Source organism: Saimiri boliviensis, chromosome 6 (genome assembly GCF_048565385.1).
Source record: "Saimiri boliviensis isolate mSaiBol1 chromosome 6, mSaiBol1.pri, whole genome shotgun sequence".
NCBI lineage: Eukaryota > Metazoa > Chordata > Mammalia > Primates > Cebidae > Saimiri > Saimiri boliviensis.
Window position 1 is genome coordinate 81,543,633 of NC_133454.1, and position 17,916 is coordinate 81,561,548.

Here is a 17,916-nt window from a genome sequence, read left to right on the forward strand (position 1 = left end):
TTTCAGGCATTTTATGTAAGTAATTGCTTGTTGAACAATTTTTGTGATGACTGCTTTGAAATGTTTGTCACATAATTCAAAGATCATTTGTCATCTTTTTGTTGGGATCTGTTGGTTGTCTTTCTCATTCATGTTGAGATATTCCTGGTTCTTGGTATAAGTGAATTTTTTGTTACATCTTGGACATTTGCATATTATGAGACTGGATCTTATTTATGTCTTCTGTTTTTGACAGATCTCCTCTGATAACATGCCACCAGTGGAAAGGGGACACTCTCTCATTACTACAAGGTGGGGGTAGAAGTCCAGCTTCCTCATCTGGTTTTTTTTTTGTTTGTTTTTTTGTTTTTTGTAACCTGGAGTGGAAAGGGTGCCTTGTTACTGCTCAGTGTGGGTGAAGTTCAGGCTCCCCTTAAGCTTCTACAGACACCTGCTTTGCTGGGAGCCGTAGGGGCACTTTGTTGTTATTCTCCACATAGCTTTTATTCATGTAAAAGTGAAAGCTGTTATCACCTTTGGGCTGTGATGAAGTTTCCATCAGCTTACTCAGCCTTCTTCTATACCACCTTGATGGGGGCAGGGGGAAGGGAGTTTCTTGTATGGGAATCTTTCAGTTCCTTTGGGAATATACCCAAAAATGGAATTGCTGGATCTTATGGCAATTCTATGTTTAATTTTTTGAGTAACCACCAAACTTTTCCACAGTGGCTGTACCATTTTACATTCCTACCAGCAGTGCACAAGAGTTCCAGTTCTCTACATCCTTATCAACACTTGTTTGTTTTCCTTCCTTCTGTTTCTTTCATTTCAGTAGCTGTCCTTTAGTGGGCGTGAAGTGGTTACTTCTGGTTTTTGATTTGGATTTTTCCGATGATTGCTTATGTTGAGCATCTTTTTATGTACTTGTTGGCTATTTTTACATATTCTTTGGAGAAATGTTTAAGTTCTTTGTCCATTTTTTAATCAGCCTGTTTGGGTTTTCTTGTTTATATATTCAGGGTATTAATCTCTTACATATGATTTGCAAATATTTTCTCCCATTCTGTGGGTTGTCTTTTTACTGTGATAGTGCTCTTTGATGTACAAAAGTTTTTATTTTGATGAAATCCAAGTCACCTATTTTTATTTTGCTGCATGTATCTTGGTAACATGTCCAATAAATCATTGCCAAATTCAAACTTTTCCCCTTTGTTTTGTTCTAAGAGTTTTTATAGTTTACCTCATTACATATAGATCTATTTTGAGTTAATCTTTGTAGCTATCCATTTCTTTCCTATCTCCTTTGCTAAAAAGAAAACAAAAGCTTCGTGACCAAAGATCGAACACTGAGTAACAATTTTACTATTAAGGTGGAAACTAGATCCAATCCAAAGGGGTGCTTGTCAGGATAAGACTCAAGGCTCAGGAGAGGGAAAGTTGTAGGTTTTTTAGAGCTGAAACCCATGAACAATCTGTTTTATATCAGATAAAGTCTGTCTGTGCCTGATTAGATGGCGTATATAAGCTAACTGTTTAGGCATTGTGTTCCCCTGAATTGTTGGAGGTTTTTCTGGAAAGGTGTCTTGGTGGTGAACATGATTTGGTTAACAGGTGATGATGGCATTATGGTAGTTTTAATAAAAATGTTTTTAAACATACCTGTGATCGGGCTAGGTGGCTAGGTCAGGATTCGTTGCCTTCCTTTTGGGGTCACTTTCTTTTTTCCTATAGTACCTTTTTTTAAGGAGTTTCTTTAATGATAATCTGTTGCTGACAGAAATCTGTTTTTCCATCCTTATAGATATTTTTGCTGTTTATAGCGTTGTGGTGTTAACAGTTATTTTCTCTCACAACAATGAAAGTATCATACTCCAGTCTTCTGGCCTACAGTTTTTTCTATTGACAAATCAAGTATTAGTCTAGTTATTTCTTTTAAGGCAATCTGTTTCCCTCTGCTACATTTTTTTAATTTTTAATTTTATTTTTTGAGACAGAGTTTCAGTCTGTTGCTCAGGCTGGCATATAATGGCGCTGTCTTGGCTCACTGCAACCTCTGCCTCTTGGATTCAAGTGATTCTCCTGCCTCAGCCTCCCAAGTAGTTGGGATTACAGGTGTGCACCACCACACTCAGCTAATTTTGTGTTTTTGGTAGAGACGGGGTTTTGACATGTTGGTCATGCAGGTCTTGAACTCGTGACCCTAGGTGATCTGCCCACCTGGGCCTTTCAAAGTGCTGGGATTACAGGTGTGAGCCACTGTGCCTGGCTTGCTCTGACAACATTTAAATTCTTCTCTTTTTACTCTGCTTGAGTTTTTGGAGATTCTTGACTCCATAGATTAGTGTCTTTCATTGGGTCTTGAAGAGTTCTAAGCCATTATTTATTTAAATATTCCCTCTGCTTTCATTCTCCCTTCAGGATAGATATTAGGTCTTATTACTTATTTACTTTAGCCATTCTGAAAACTGTGTGGTAATATTTCATTATGGTATTAATTTGCATTTCTCTAATGGTTAGTATGTTGTACATCTTTTTATGTGCTTATTTGCATGTTTATGCTCTTCATTGAAATATCTTTTCATGATTTTTGTCTATGTTCTAATTGGATTGTTTGCTTTTTTATTATAGGTTTTCAGAGGTCTTTATATATTCTAAATACTAGTCCTTTACTGATTATGTGGTTTGATATATTTTCTCCCAACCTGTAACTTTTAATCCTTAACAGAATCTTTGCAGAGTAGACATTTTAAATTTTGATGAAGTCTAATTTATCAATTTTTCCTTTTATGGATCATGATTTTGGTGTCAAGGCTGAGGAATCTGCCTAGCCTGAGTTCTGAGAACATTTTCTTCTGTGTGTTTTCCTAAAGGTTCTATAGTTTTATGTTTTCCGTTTATGTTTATGATCAACATTTAAGTTAATTTTAATATAAGTTGGAGAGTTAGGTTGAGGTGGCGTTTTGTTTTGTTGTTGTTGTTTTTGCCTCTAGATGTCTAAAAGAAATGTTCCAGCATCATTTTTTGGAAAAACTATTTTTTCTTCCGTTGAGTTGTTTTTGTACCTAGTCAAAAATCAGTTGTGCATATTTGTATACGTTTCATTTGTGACACTGATCTATTTATCTGCCTACCAATACCATACAATCTTGATTACTGTTGCTATCTGTTAAATCTCAAAATCAACTAAACTGAGACCTCTCACTTTATTTTTTTCAAAATCCTTTTAGTTTTTCTAGTTCCTTTGCTTTTCCATATAAATTTCAGGATAATCCAAATTTTCAAAAATTCTTGCTGGGATTTTGATAGGATTTGCATCAAACTTTGCTCTCGTTTGATTGTCATCTTCAAAATTCATGTGGAAATTTAGTTTATACTATAGTAGTACTGAGAGATGTCAAAAACCTTTAAGAGGTATTTAGATCATAAGCGCTCTGCCCTCACGGATGGACTGTCATTATCACCGGAGTGGATTCATTATTATGGGAGTCAGTTCACCCACTTTCATCCTCTTTTTGCTCTTGTACCATGTGATGTCTTCCACCATGTTATGATGTAGCAGGAAAGCACTTGCTGGATGCCGGCATCTTGATATTGGATTTCCTAGTCTCCAGAACTGTGAGCCAAAAAAATTTCTGGTAATTTGTGTATTTAGATCATTTATATTTAATGTAATGATTAATGTGTTAGAGCTTAAGTGTGACATTTTATTTTATTTTTTGTTTTCTTTTTTTTTTCTCTGTTAACTTTTTTTGTTTTCTTGTGGGTTATGTGAACATTTGTCTAATTCTATTTTGATTAACTTATAGTATTTTTATTGTTCCCTTTGTATAGCTTTCTTGGTGGCTTGTGTAGGTATGACATAACATATACCAACTTACAACAGTCTAGTCTACTGGTGTTATTTTACAAGTTCAAGTGAAATATAGAAACCCTGTCTCTCTTGACGTATTTTTACCCTACTGTTTATAATTGTGTTAAATATTTTCTTGACTTGTAATCACATCAGACAGTGTTTTAATTTTTCTTCAACTGTCACGTCTTTAATTAAAACTCAAGAGGAGAAGGAAAATGTATTACATTTAGCCATATTTTTGCTTTCTGTATTCTTTTTTCCTGATGTTCTAAGGTTTCTTCTCTTTTGTTTAAAGAACTTTCTTTAGCTATTTCTTCCTGTAGGTACTTCCATTGGATGCAGATTCTTTGAGGTTTTCCTTCATTTGAGTATGTCTTGACTTCTCCTTGATTACTAAAGCAATTCCTGGGTCGTTCTTGAAGGGCATTTCTTCTGGTTATTGGATTCTGGTTTGATGGTTATTTTCTGTAAGCACCTGAAAAATACTGTGCCACTTCCTTCTGGCCTCCATGGTTTTTGGTAAGAGAATTATCTCACTTTTCTATTCTTTCTTTTTTAATTCTTTTTCCTCTCTTTGTTTTAATTTTAATAGCTTCTAGTGCTGTGTCTTAAGCATTCATTCGTTTATCTTGATCAGTGCTTAAATTTGTTAATCCCATCCATGTTATTTTTTATCTTAAATACTGATTTTTAAAAATCTTCATATGGGTTATAGTTTTCTGCTTCTTTGCATGTCTATTTATTTCCAGTGGGATGCCAAACATTGAGAATTTTGCCTTGATAGGTCCTGGATGTTTTTTCTTCCCGCAAATATTCTTGCGGGAATAAAAACAAACTGTTTATAAATAAATCATTTACATCTAAGAATATCTTTGTTCTTAGATGTAAATGGTTTAACCTAACATCTTTGTTCTTATATGTAAATGGTTTATTTAAATAAACAGTTTGATCCTTTTGAGTTTTGCTTTTAGGCTTTCTGAGGTTGGACCAGAGTAGTCTTTAGATTTAGGTCTAATTTGGTCCCATTAGTAACACAGTACCCTTCTGAGTATCCTTATCTGATGATGTGTATTATGAGATTTAAAAAATTGTGGTTGGTGGGCGGCTGGGTGCTGTGACGCACACCTGTACTCCCAGCACTTTGGGAGATTGAGGTCGGCAGATCACGAGGTCAGGAGATGGAGACCATCTCGCCAACATGGTGAAACCTCATTTCTACCAAAAATACAAAAATTAGGTGGACCTGGTTGTGCATGTCTGTAGTCCCAGCTACTCGGGAGGCTGAGGCAGGAGAATCACTTGAACTCAGGAGTCAGAGGTTGCAGTGAGCTGAGATCGCAACACTGCACTCCAGCCTGGCAACGGAGTAAAACCCTTGTCTCCAAAAAAAAGAAAGAAACTGGTTGGTGGGAACCTAAGTGAGCTCCAGGGATTCCTTCCCCAGGGTTCTCTCCCTTGCCTTAGGCACACTCTTTACATATATATGCTGATGAGAACTCCACGGAACACTCCAGGGGGTTGCATTGTAGGTCTTGGAGCTTGCTATTTGCACAGTGTGTAACTTTCTTCTGCCCTGTATCCTGCCCTGTGAACTGTAGCTCTTTTTACCCCTTGAACTCCTTCACCTTTTAACTGAGGGAGATTGCTGGACTCTACCTGGGTTCTCCCTCCTGTACTGCAGCCTAGAAGCTGGGTCACTGTTTTTGTTTCTGCTTTCACAGGAATAATTGTGCCTTGTGTTGCCAGTTGTTCAGTGTTTGAAAATAATTGTTTCATGCATTTCATATAGCTTTTTAGTTGTTTAACGTGGGGAGAGTAAATCCAATCCACTACTTTATTTGGCTCAGAGTTGAAGTTTTTTTAGAGACAGTCAATAAACAAGTAAAATATAAACAAATATTTCAGGTGGCTATAAGTACTATTAAGAAACGAAGAAGCGGCCAGGCGCGGTGGCTCAAGCCTGTAATCCCAGCACTTTGGGAAGCTGAGATGGGTGGATCACGAGGTCAAGAGATCGAGACCATTCTGGTCAACATGGTGAAACCTCGTCTCTACTAAAAATACAAAAAATTAGCTGGGCATGGTGGCGCGTGCCTGTAATCCCAGCTACTCAGGAGGCTGAGGCAGGAGAATTGCCTGAACCCAGGAGGCGGAGGTTGCGGTGAGCCGAGATCGCACCATTGCACTCCAGCCTGGGTAACAAGAGTGAAACTCAGTCTCAAAAAAAAAAAGAAACCTGAAGGAGCAAAGAAGGGAGATAGATAAGGAGTACCAACAGGATTGGAATGTTAGATAAGAGAGCTGGTGAGAGAAGGACTTGATTGAGAAATGAACTATTCTGATTATCTTTTACTATGTAATGATCTGCCCCCGATCTAGTGACTTTTCTCATAGATGTGCAGTTTGGGCAAGGTTAGGCTGAAACAGCTTGTTTCTGCTCTGCTAGGCATCAGCTGAGGGCAATAGAAAGGCTAGGGGCTGGAATCATCTGAAAGATTCCTCACTCAACATGTAGGTGGTTGATACTGATTGTCTACTGAGATCTCATTTGGGATGTGGCTGGAACCCATATATAGTCTTTCCATTGGCTGCTTGGCTTCCTTCCTCAGTACACGGAAGCTGGATTCTAAGAATAAGGATCTGAGAAAGGGCCAGGAGGAAGTTAATATGCCTTTTCTAACCCAGCCTTAAAAATCATGCTGTGCTTTACAGGGAGTCACTAAGGCTGGTCTGTATTAAAGGGGGCTGGAATTAGATTCTTCCTACTTTTGCCGGAGGCAAGTTAGACTGCTACTTTGTAGGGAGGCAAGTCAAAGAATTTGTGGACACGTTTTAAAGTTCAACGGCAGTGATATTTAAGCAAAAGAGGTGAGGACATCCAGGGAAAAGTGTTCCAGGTACATGGTGCAGATACATAAAGACCCTCAAAGATGCTGGATGCCTGATAGTTTAGATTTGCTTATAGTTTAGTTACCACTGCACAGCATCACCTCCTTGAAGGCAGGGAGAACAGTGTTGAAAGATAGTTGCAGTTAAGTAATTTTTTTGTAGAAGGCCCCATGTATTAAAAAATTTAAAAATGAGTGTATAAACTTTAATCTAGTAATTCTTTCTTTGGAAAATTATCTTAAGGAAAAAAATTAAGCAATGCTGTAGTGAATATTTGGAAGTGCTTAAATGCCCATTAATAGCACATTAATTAAATTATGCTTTGTATATTGGAACACTGCAGTTTTTAAACTAAATATTTGGCACAGAAAAATGAGTGAGTGTTGAGGGACAAGAAGTAGATTTCAAATACTGGTAAATAAAATTGTCCTATTTGGTTAAAAGCACTCTCTATATATAATAAATAAATATATGCATAGAATAGAGAAGGTTCTGGTGAGGTGGATATCAAATTATTAATAACTGCTATGATAGGCTGGGTGTGGTGGCTCATGCCTGTAATTCCAGCACTTTGGGAGGCTGAGGTGGGTGGATCACCTGAGGTCAGGAGTTCAAGATCATATTGGCAACATGGTGAAACCCCTTCTCTACTAAAAATACAAAAAAATTAGCCGGGCGTGGTGGTGGGCACCTGTAATCCCAGCTACCAGGGAGGCTGAGGCAGGAGAATCACTTGAACCCAGGAGGCTGAGGTTGCAGTGAGCTGAGATTGTGCCATTGCACTCCAGCCTGGGCCACAGAGTGAGACTTCATCTCCAAAGATGAGATGAGATAAGATAAGGTAAGATAAGATAAAGCAATGGTAGCTATTTTATAGTTGCTTTTCAGAAAACTGTTGCTGTTAGAACAAATATATTTCTATTGTAAAAGCAAAAGCACCCTTTAAAATAATACGTTGATACCTTTTTATTAACTAAAGAAGGGGGAGTAAGAGAAAATATATACACAAAAAGTGTAGAATGATGTAAAACCAAGATTTTTCAAGAGATTTTCTCTTGATTATACATTACTTTTATTTCCTTGTATATGTTTTTGTATTAATTGTAATTTAATTGTTAAAAAACTAATAAGCAGATACATATTAAAATAGTTGTAGGCGTTACTGTTAAGCAGTCTTGTTTTCTTGTTTTAAGAGTAGCTATCATGAACAATTCACTTGGAGACTAGCAAAATCAAGAGATCTCTTGGTTTTCATTAGTGTAAAAAACTGCAAAATTTCTTTACTGGATGCAAAATATGTGACTTAACGACTTTCGATTTATACACAATTCTTAAGCTATCATTCTTCATTAAAATGTGGCTGTTTTCCATATTTATCTTATTCTTTGTCACATCTTTATTTTCAGTAACCTTGCATATTTATGAATAAAATTCTAGTTGATGTACTAATACTTTAATTAATACATTTTATTGCAAAAATGTTTTTATGTTAATTGTTCTCATTTCACTGTCTTCTTCCTTTATTTTATATAAATAATTTGTAATTCATTTTGTTCTTATATACCATAGGATGTGTTTTGGAGATGCAGACAAAATATCTTTGATGAAATGAAGAAGAAATTTTTACAGGTAGACTGCTGATGTAATTGCTTTAGTGTGATAATCAGCAGAGCAAGTAACAGCATGTTAGTGTTTTTATTTAATATCAAGGCATGTCTTATGTTTTATGCTTGTTTGGCTATTTTATTTTACCCAATTTTAATAATAAAGTCACCTTAAATGAATTTATGTCTGACAGTACCTTGTTTTCAACTAGTGAGTGAGGGAGAAAAAATTGACAGAAAAACTAAAGAATTCTTTGCTATGATGTTGGTTATTGTAGTTGCCTATTTTTCCAGATATATTTATTTTCTGAAATATTAATAATGTAGGAAATTAAATCATTTAAAAATTTACAAAGTTGAAATCCAGAAATCCTATTAATGTTAACTTCCTGAGCGCCTCTGTGCACTACAGACTTAAACTTCCATGTGATGTAGCATTCCAGTCTAACCTTTACTTAATACTTGATTTTCCTTTAGTCCCTTTGCTCTGTTTTTTGTCCCCCAGAGTTCCTCCTTTAATCTCTTCTATCTTCCCAAGTGTGGCAAGAGACCACTTAGGAAAAGATCATGTAGATAGCATCAGAGTTGGCTGGGGTTTTGAGGTGGGGTAAAGAGAGGATCTTAAAAATAAAATCTGTTTTTTCGTGTAAGTTAGGACCTTCATTAATAGCCCTAGAATTGTTACTTGTTAAAATGAAAATGCAGAGTCTGAATAAAGCTGATACCTTTTTTTTTTTTTTTTTTTTTTTTGAGACAGAGTTTTGCTTGTTACCCAGGCTGGAGTGCAGTGGCACGATTTTGGCTAACTGCAACCTCCACCTCCTGGGTTCAAGCAATTCTCCTGCCTTGGCCTCCAGAGTAGCAGGATTACAGGCATGCACCACAACACCTGGCTAATTTTTTTTCTTTTTAGTAGCGATGAGGTTTTGCCATGTTGGCCAGGCTGGTCTTGAACTCCTGACCTCAGGTAATCCAACTGCCTTGGCCTCCCACAGTGCTAGGATTACAGGCATGAGCTACCTCACCCAGCGGCTGATACATTTTATAAATTTCAATCAGCAAAAATATTCATACCATCAATTCTCTTTTAAAATCTGTGGTTATACATTAATCTTGAACTGTGGATACCCTGATGGGTAATGCTGTAAGGCCTAATTACTTAGCTTATGGCAGCACCTGTACCAAAAGGGAGAGAAAATGGACATACTGTGTGTGTGTGTGTGTGTGTGTGTGTGTGTGTGTGTGTGTGTGTAAAAGCTTGTAACCATAATATTAGCCTTTGCAATAACATTGAGAGGAAGAAAGTCTTTAGAGAGCATGCATTGAATTTAGAGGTAAAGAAATACCTTCATAATTTTAAAATACTTAAATTTTTTTCTCTTAGAAATATTTAAATTTGATAATTTTGAATTTTGTTTTATATTAACTTATATTCTACTTGCTAATGCCATTCTGAACATATACTATCAATTTTAAACCTTAGTTTGTATTCTTTAATAAGAAACACATAGGAAGTATTTTTTTTTTTTGAAATAAAAATTATGAAGCCAGAAGAGAGTGGGGGCCAATATTCAACATCCTTAAAGAAAGGAACTTTCAATCCAGAATTCCATATCCAGCCAAACTAAGCTTCATAAGTGAAGGAAAAATACAATCTTTTGTGAAACAAGCAAATACTTAGAGATTTCATCACCACCAGGCCTGCTTTATAAGAGCTTCTGAAAGAACCACTACACATAGAAAGGAACAACCAGTATCAGCCATTCCAAAAATATACCAAAAGGTAAATAGCATCAACATAATGAAGAATCTACATCAACTAATGGGCAAAACAGCCAGCTAGCATTAAATGGCAGTATTAAACTCACATATATTAATAATAATCCTAAATTTAAATTGACTAAATGCTCCAATCAAAAGACACAGACAGGCAAATTGGGTAAAAAGCCAAAACCCATTGGTTTGCTGTATCCAGACCTATCTCACATGCAAGGATACACAAAGACTCAAAGGGATGGAGGAAGATTTACCAACCAAATGGAGAGCAAAAAAATAAATAAAAAGCAGGAGTTGCAGTTCTCACCTCTGATAAAATAGACTTTAAAGCAACAAAGATCAAAAGAGGCAAAGAAGGACATTACATAATGATAAAAGGATCAATGCAACAAAAAGAGCTAACGATCCTAAATATATACGCACCCAATACGGGAACACCCAGATACGCAAGACTTATGAAGAGACTTAGACTCCCACACAATAATAGTGGGAGGCTTTAACATCACTTTGTCAATAATAGACAGATCAATGAGACAGAAAATTAACAAGGATATCCAGGACTTGAACTCAGACCTGGAACAAGTAAACTTAATAAACATTTACAGAACTCTCCACCCCAAATCCACAAAACGTACATTCTTCTCAATACCACATCACACCTATTCTAAAAGTGACTACATACTTGGAAGTAAATCACTCCTCAGTAATTACATAGCATTTCACAGGTTTAAATGAAATATCGGTTGGCTACTTGTTTGTTATTTTCCTCCCTTATTTTTTTCCTGTCTCCATTGTTAAGCACAATTATTGACATTAAAGAGGTTTTTAATACCCATTTTTAGACTGCATTCTAGCCTGGGCAATAAAGCAAGACTCCCGTTCTCTCTCCCTCTTTCTCTTCCTCTTTCTTTCTCTCTTTCATTCTTCTCTCTCTCTTTTTATTTCTTTCTTTCTTAAAAAAAATTATGATATTGTTATCAGAGAACTCAGATTTGAACTTAAAACTATTGGAAATGTTAAGAAAAGGAGACAAGATGACTTAAGAGGCAAACATCTCTTCAATGAACTCTAAAATTTCTTGGAACTATACCAACCACTTCTAGATGTTTCTAGCAGCTAAGTCTATCTTTGAAAGAAGATTGTTTTTAGTGTTTTTTAATCTCATGTGTTTCACCTTTTGTAAACAAGAGTACGGTTTTATTCTTTTTACTCTTTTTTTTTTTTTTTGAGTCTTGCTGTCACCCAGGCTGGAGCGCAGTGGTGCGGTATCAGTTCAGTGGAGCCTCTACCTTCCGGGTTTCAAGTGATTCTCTTGCCTCAGCCTTCTGAGTAGCCGAGTTTACAGGCATGTGCCACCATGCCGGGCAAGTTTTGTATTATTAGTAGAGACAGGGTTTTGCTGGGTTGGCCATGTTGTTCTCAAACTCCTGACCTGAAGTGGTCCACCCACCTTGGCCTCCCAAAGTGCAGTGATTACAGACATGAGCCACCTTGCCCGGCCTTTTTTACTTTTTTTAAAAGGATTTTTTCCTTTAAACTTTGCTAGGAAATCTGGCTTTGTTTCTGCAGTGAATCTAGACACACAACACTCTTAGCATATACAGTAAATGAAACTGCTGTTGACTTTCTCTTAGTTTCACAAGTGTAGTATTGCTATGAGTTGTCTAAAATAAATAGTTTCAACTTTATGATTTGTACCTTTTTTTGTACTTGGCTAGATTTTCTGTGTAGAAAACTTTGTGCCCTTCCGATAGCACATCTATACTACATTAAATGTTTTTCTAAATGGAACCTGCTTTAGGCTTTTCTAAAACTTTGCACTTGTTTTCTGTTACCTCAGATTCATCAGAGAACCCTTTCGACTCAAAATTTTTGCCCCTTTCCCTAAATCATGACGTATCCTCAGATGCCTTTGCTTAATGTTGGGTGTAGTCTTAAATGAAAAGTAGTACCCTCCCATCCCTAACAACAACACCATCATCATATCTTTCTCTGCTTGAACTTGGATGTGCTTAAAGGTATTTAGGTATGTTTATTTTTTATCTATTACTATGTAACAGTGGACCCTAAAATGTAGGACTTAATAGGGTAATTAGTTTATTTGTTCTGAATTCTGTGGGATGGAATTGGGGCCAGGGCTCACCAACTATTCAGTTCTGCTCCACGTGGCATCATCTAGAATTACTTGGCTCCATCATCTAGAATTACTTGGCTTCATTAAGATGGTGGCAAGCATTGGGTGGAATGTCCAAAAAGCCTTTCTCATAGATCAGGCACCCTAGTGTCTCCACCAAGTGACCACTTCCTCTCTATGTGGATTGCTACTGCTTCCTCACAGCATGCTGATCCCAGGGTAACTGGATTTCTTACATGGTGGCTGCCTTAAAAGAGGGAAGGTTCCAAGAAATACAAAAGCAAAAACTGCTGGTTTCTTAAGGTCCTGCCTTAAGTTACATAGTATCACTTCTGTCACATTCTGTTGGTCTTAGATGGTCACATGGCCAGGTCAGATTCATTGGAAAAGGAAAAAGAAAAAAGAATGGCAAATAATTTTTTTACTATCTTTAATCCACCTCAAGATGTAATTGTTTTTACCTTTAGGCATAAGTAGGAACAGTCTGGGTTAGAGCCACAAAGAAATTAAGAAGATAGCTGCCGCAGTTTCCCGTTTCCAAGAAATACCTTTTTACATTTAAATATTTTGGAAATGTTTCCTCCATGTTTAGTTTATATTGTATAATTGTTTTTCCCTCTTGAAAAGCTGTTAAAAAAAAAAAAACAAAAACATTGCTAAATCTTATTGGTGGTGTCTTAAAATTGTAACAACAAAAGAATTGTTTTATTATCAGTTCCCAAATTGGAGAAGGGAAAGGAAGAGAGAAATTTTACTTTAGTGTGATTACTATTAGCAGTGGTGATTCTAAAATTCAGATGAAATCCACAATTAGACTAAAGTATAGGTGAAATAAGAATGGGCCCAGAAAGTTGAGTGTAAAATAGAATTTAACGAGTGGCTAGCTTAGAGCTTTAAAGAAGAACGGAACTTTTTATTTGTTTAAATCATCCTACAACAGAATTCAAGGTAAAATGTAATTTGCTGAGAAATTATATGTATAGGAATTTTAAGGAAACAAAATATATGAACTTTTATGTAGGTGTTCATCGCAGAATTATTTGTAAAAGTATAATAAAGTCTAGTCTAAGAGTCAGTAAAATAGAACTAAATTATTATTAATCCATGTACTAAAAATACTACTTTGCTATTAAAATGATGAGTTAGGAAAAGTTTTACAGGGAAAGATTGCATGATATAAGAAGGGAGTTCGAAAACAGCATGTATATCGTAATCCAGTGTTTGTGATATGAAGCATGTATGTATGCTTCTCTCTCTGTTTCTCTCTCTCTCTCTCTCTCTCTCTCTCTCGTGTGTGTGTGTGTGTGTTTGCAGATAAAATATTTGGGAGGATATATGTAAGAATGTAAATAATTACCTGTGGCTTGTAGAGTTACAGATTATTTCCATTTTTCCCTTTATATTCTTACAGTTTTTTAAAAAGCAAAATTATTTATATGTACAGAAAAGGAAAAGAAGGGCTGTTACTAAAAAGAATGTAAGCCACACATGAGATTGAATTTTGTTTTTTCTGTATAATACATGTAGTGTTCAGACAGGATTCCATTGAGGGATAATTTTCCCATATGGAAGGAGAAGCATTTGGAGTGCTTGTACCCTGCATTCACATATTTAGGGAAAGAACCAATAACTGCTAATGTCTGGCCATAGGATGTTGCCACATCTCCATTCTTACGTATGATTACTGTTACAGCACTTTTGATTTCTAAATGCTTAGAGTTGTCTTACTTTGACTATCAACTGCAGCCTGTTTGAAGCTTTAAAATCTGTCTACTACAGTATTTTATACCAGGAACACTGAATCATGCAGACCTGACCTATGCCTGAAGTAGACTATCGAATCCATGAAAGTGGACCTTTCGTAGTTGAGATATACTTTGAGTCATTTACTCTTTCGTCATAAAGCATTCTTAAAAAGATCTATTTTACGTTTTTTAGTTTAGGATTAAAGTATGTAAAATCTATTATATGTGTTAATATAACATCTTAAATGTGTAGCTGAAGGCTTTTTTCCTTTTTGAAACATATATTAATAATGTTCTTTGTTTTTTATTTTTATTTTTTAAATAAGTTATTGGTAATTAAATATTTTGATGTGTCTGAATTGTAGTACTATCCAATTTATTTCAAATATTATACTAATGGAAACTTTTTTCTAAACTAATTGGAATAACTTTAAATGATCACTTGGAAACTCAAAATTGTATGTCACAGAAACAAATGATAATTGTATTACTTCAAACAAGAAACTTTGTGGCTATCCCATCTTCAGTACTAGCCAATTATAATTATTCTTATTTAAAAATGGATAATATAGAAGCAACAAAAGGTTGCGATTGATAGTGTTATAAAAAAGAAGGAAGAATTCAATTTTTGTGCACACCCTCAGTTTGTAGAGATCATATTTCTGAATAGCCCATTATGGAGATAGTGAGACATCTAGATCCATTTTAATGCTGCACCTGACTTTCAGGGAAAGCAAGAGATTTACATCATTAGATTTGTATATCAGAAATACTATTCTGGGTTGAAGGAATATAAGATTGGAAGAAGTTAAACTTCTTAGGAAGCTGTTTCATAATTTTGTTGTAGGATATTCTTTTTGCTGCAGGCAGGAATAAAGTGAAGGAGGTAGTTCAAGAGATAATCAAAAGGTAGAATTGATAGGATTTGGAGACTATGTGAGGTAAAGAGGGAACCTGCTCGGCTCAGCTGTTTGATTTCAGCAGCAAGGCAGATGATGTGCCATTCATTGAGATGGCCATTATAGAAGGGGGGAAAGGAATTTCTTTCATTAAGTATCTTTGATGTAGTCTTTTACCCCTGTGGAAAGTGGAAAGGTGATGTCTTTTAACAGCTTGAGGGAGGACATAGCTTATTTGAGAAAGTTTCCTTTTAAAAACTCTTTTTTATCTTGGTAATTACTGGGTTATGTACTAGACGGAAAAGCAGGAAGAAGAATTGGTGACCCTAATTCCTTTCTGTATTGGTAATTGAAACTGTTTCCTTGTTTTTCCCTCTCCCTCCTCCTGGCTTATCTGTTTGGATAAGCTTGTCAGCTTCTGACACATTAATAAACGGAGCTTTTCGGACATCTGGGCTTATGGATACAGTAGCATAAAGGTCAAGAGGTCTGGTAGCCTGTATCTCTTAGTTACAGATTTTGTAATCTTTAGACAGTCCTTACTGCATTTTTGCACAATTCCCCCCCACACACACTTTTTTTTTTTAGGAGATCCAGAAATACTTGATTAGACTGTGCTAGCATGATGATACATTTTTAAGCATCAGATTTTATAATTTTTAACTTAAAATTGCTTAAATATTACTATCTTCATGGCTTATTGGCCATGGATTTATAATTTTAAAGGTGAATGTAAATATCACTGGAATGATTGTTGATTCTGAAGTATGCCCTGGTTTTCTCAAAACAAACATATATGGTACTTATATGTTTGACATATCCATTAGAATGTGTTTCAGATTACAGTAAAATGGAGGAAATAGCTCAGAGAAAATACTTAATATTTTGTGAGGTCTTTTACATTTAATCATAAAATTTTATGGCTAATTATACTTTTGTTTTGCTTTAAAGATAAATAATACATAAAGTCATATTTTTCTTAAAATTTCAGATAGAAAATGCTGCTGAAGAACCTAGAGTCTTATGTATAATACAAGATACTACTAACTCAAAGACAGTGAATGAACGGATCACTTTAAATTTACCAGCATCTACTCCAGTCAGAAAGCTCTTTGAAGATGTGGCCAACAAAGTAGGCTACATAAATGGAACCTTTGATTTGGTGTGGGGAAATGGAATCAATACTGCTGATATGGTAAAATCCTAGACTTAAGCTTCTAAAATGTTATTATAGCCATTGTTGTTGCTGTTACTAATGATAATGTTAAATCCTGGAACTCTTTTTAATAATCATAAACAGGAGTATAACAACTATAATAAGAGCCTATGTGCAGCTAAGTAATTGGATCCTTCTTCCTTTTGCCTCCATTCTGGATTTAACATTTGCTTGTCCTAAAGTTTACACAATGTCATTTCATCAGTTTTTTCATTTGTGAAAGGTGACTCTATAATATTGTATTTACTAAAGAAAAAATTCTGTAATTACTGAACAGAATGATGACCATCTTACATTTTTCAGTGAAAAAAGATTGTAAAATCATGGGTATTTTATTATCTGGTTTTTGGAAAAGAAGAAAAAATATTCATAGTAAGAGAAATGGAAGGATATACACCTCTTACATGTCAGTGTTAACCAAGATTATCTCTAGCTGACTTTTATTTCTTTTTATTTGTGTGTGTATATGTATTTCTGGGCAAGTTTTTAATATGTTTCTTTTTCTTTGTATGAACTTTGTATAGTTTCTATATATAGCTTTTGACTTAACTCTCAAGGTTAAAAACATTTTTAACTACTGTAACATTTTAACCTCAGATTTCTTTGAGGGTGTACTTTCTAATTTCAGTCTTGTATTAACTATTTCCTCAATTATTTATCCTTTATCTATTTAGTTTCTCTCTTTCATGGTGTAGCATTTCTTTAAATACTTAGTGATTCTTGTTTTCTGCTCATCTTTGTATTCCAGAACCTCTGTTCACTTCTCTGTGGATGCTAATTAAACTTACCCTACTCAGTTCTTAGTGGTGTGGGAAAAGAGTGGGACATGCGGCTAGGTGTCATGTGCTTATGATTTGCTCTGGGATTGGCTGGTTCCTGACTCTTTATGGTTAGGAGTTAATCAGTACCTAGATAGATAGTACGGCACTGCCTCTCTAGTCACGGTGCCCACTCTTTACCCTGACAGGAAGTAGACACTACTGTCTGCTGCTTAGTCCAAGTAGAAAAAGAGGAGATGCCAAACCCATCAGAATGCCTTTTCCCACTTGCTCACTTTTAACTGTTTCCTGGCTTCTATGTCTTGACCTTAGTCTGAAGTTCTTTACTACCTTTGTCTCTACGGTAGTCTTCTCTTATAGGATCTTTGGGCTATGGTTCCCCCTAGTTTTATTTTTCCATAGATCTGATCCTGCTGCTTTCTGTTTTTTAATTTCTCAGAATTTTTGGTTTGCCAAGCATGCTCTTTGTTTTCCTGCACTGTTGTAAGATTTTTCATTAAAAAACTATTTTTTGACATTTTATGGACTTTGAGGGAGGATTATTGGTAGACATGTACTTAGGTCATCATTTGACCTAATCCTGTATTAATGTTTACTACCAAAATAAACAATTGCAATTACGAAAAAATTTTCTAGAAATCCATGATAGATGTCTCTCCTTAGGCCATTTTTGTAAGAGCACTGATCCCATTCATGAGGGCTCCACCCTCAAAATGTAATCAACTCCTAAGGCCCCACCCCTTAATATCATTGCATTGGGGATTAGGTTTCAGCATATGCATTTTGGGGAAAAACGAACATTCAGAATGTAGCAGAGGCACTGATCACTTGCATGGGAGTGTGGTTAAGGAAGGAGACCGTTGAGTTGGATCTCATTTGCATTGTTAGAATAGTATATTCTAGAGAGTCTTTTTTGTTTCCATTCTCTCAGTCCAAATTCACCCTGCATAATAGAATTATTTTCAGTCATCTAAAATTGTAGCACTTACATGACCTTCTAGTTCAGTAACCTTCAATCACTGCTCATTGCCCACTGATGAAA

General features: G+C 35.6%; 1 protein-coding gene across 4 annotated transcripts in view; it reads left to right on the forward strand.

Moving 5' to 3' along the window:
• USP47 (ubiquitin specific peptidase 47) overlaps positions 1-17,916 on the forward strand; it is a 137,566-nt gene that overhangs the window by 29,355 nt on the left and 90,295 nt on the right. For 2 of the 4 annotated variants that reach the window (XM_010344174.3, XM_010344215.3), the window contains exons 2-3: positions 8,291-8,350; positions 15,871-16,074. The exons of 1 other annotated variant lie outside the window; for it this stretch is intronic. In XM_010344174.3, the coding sequence (XP_010342476.1) occupies positions 8,291-8,350; positions 15,871-16,074 (264 nt within the window). The remainder of the gene's footprint in view (positions 1-8,290; positions 8,351-15,870; positions 16,075-17,916) is intronic. One more of the 4 variants, XM_010344254.3, reaches the window with a different exon arrangement.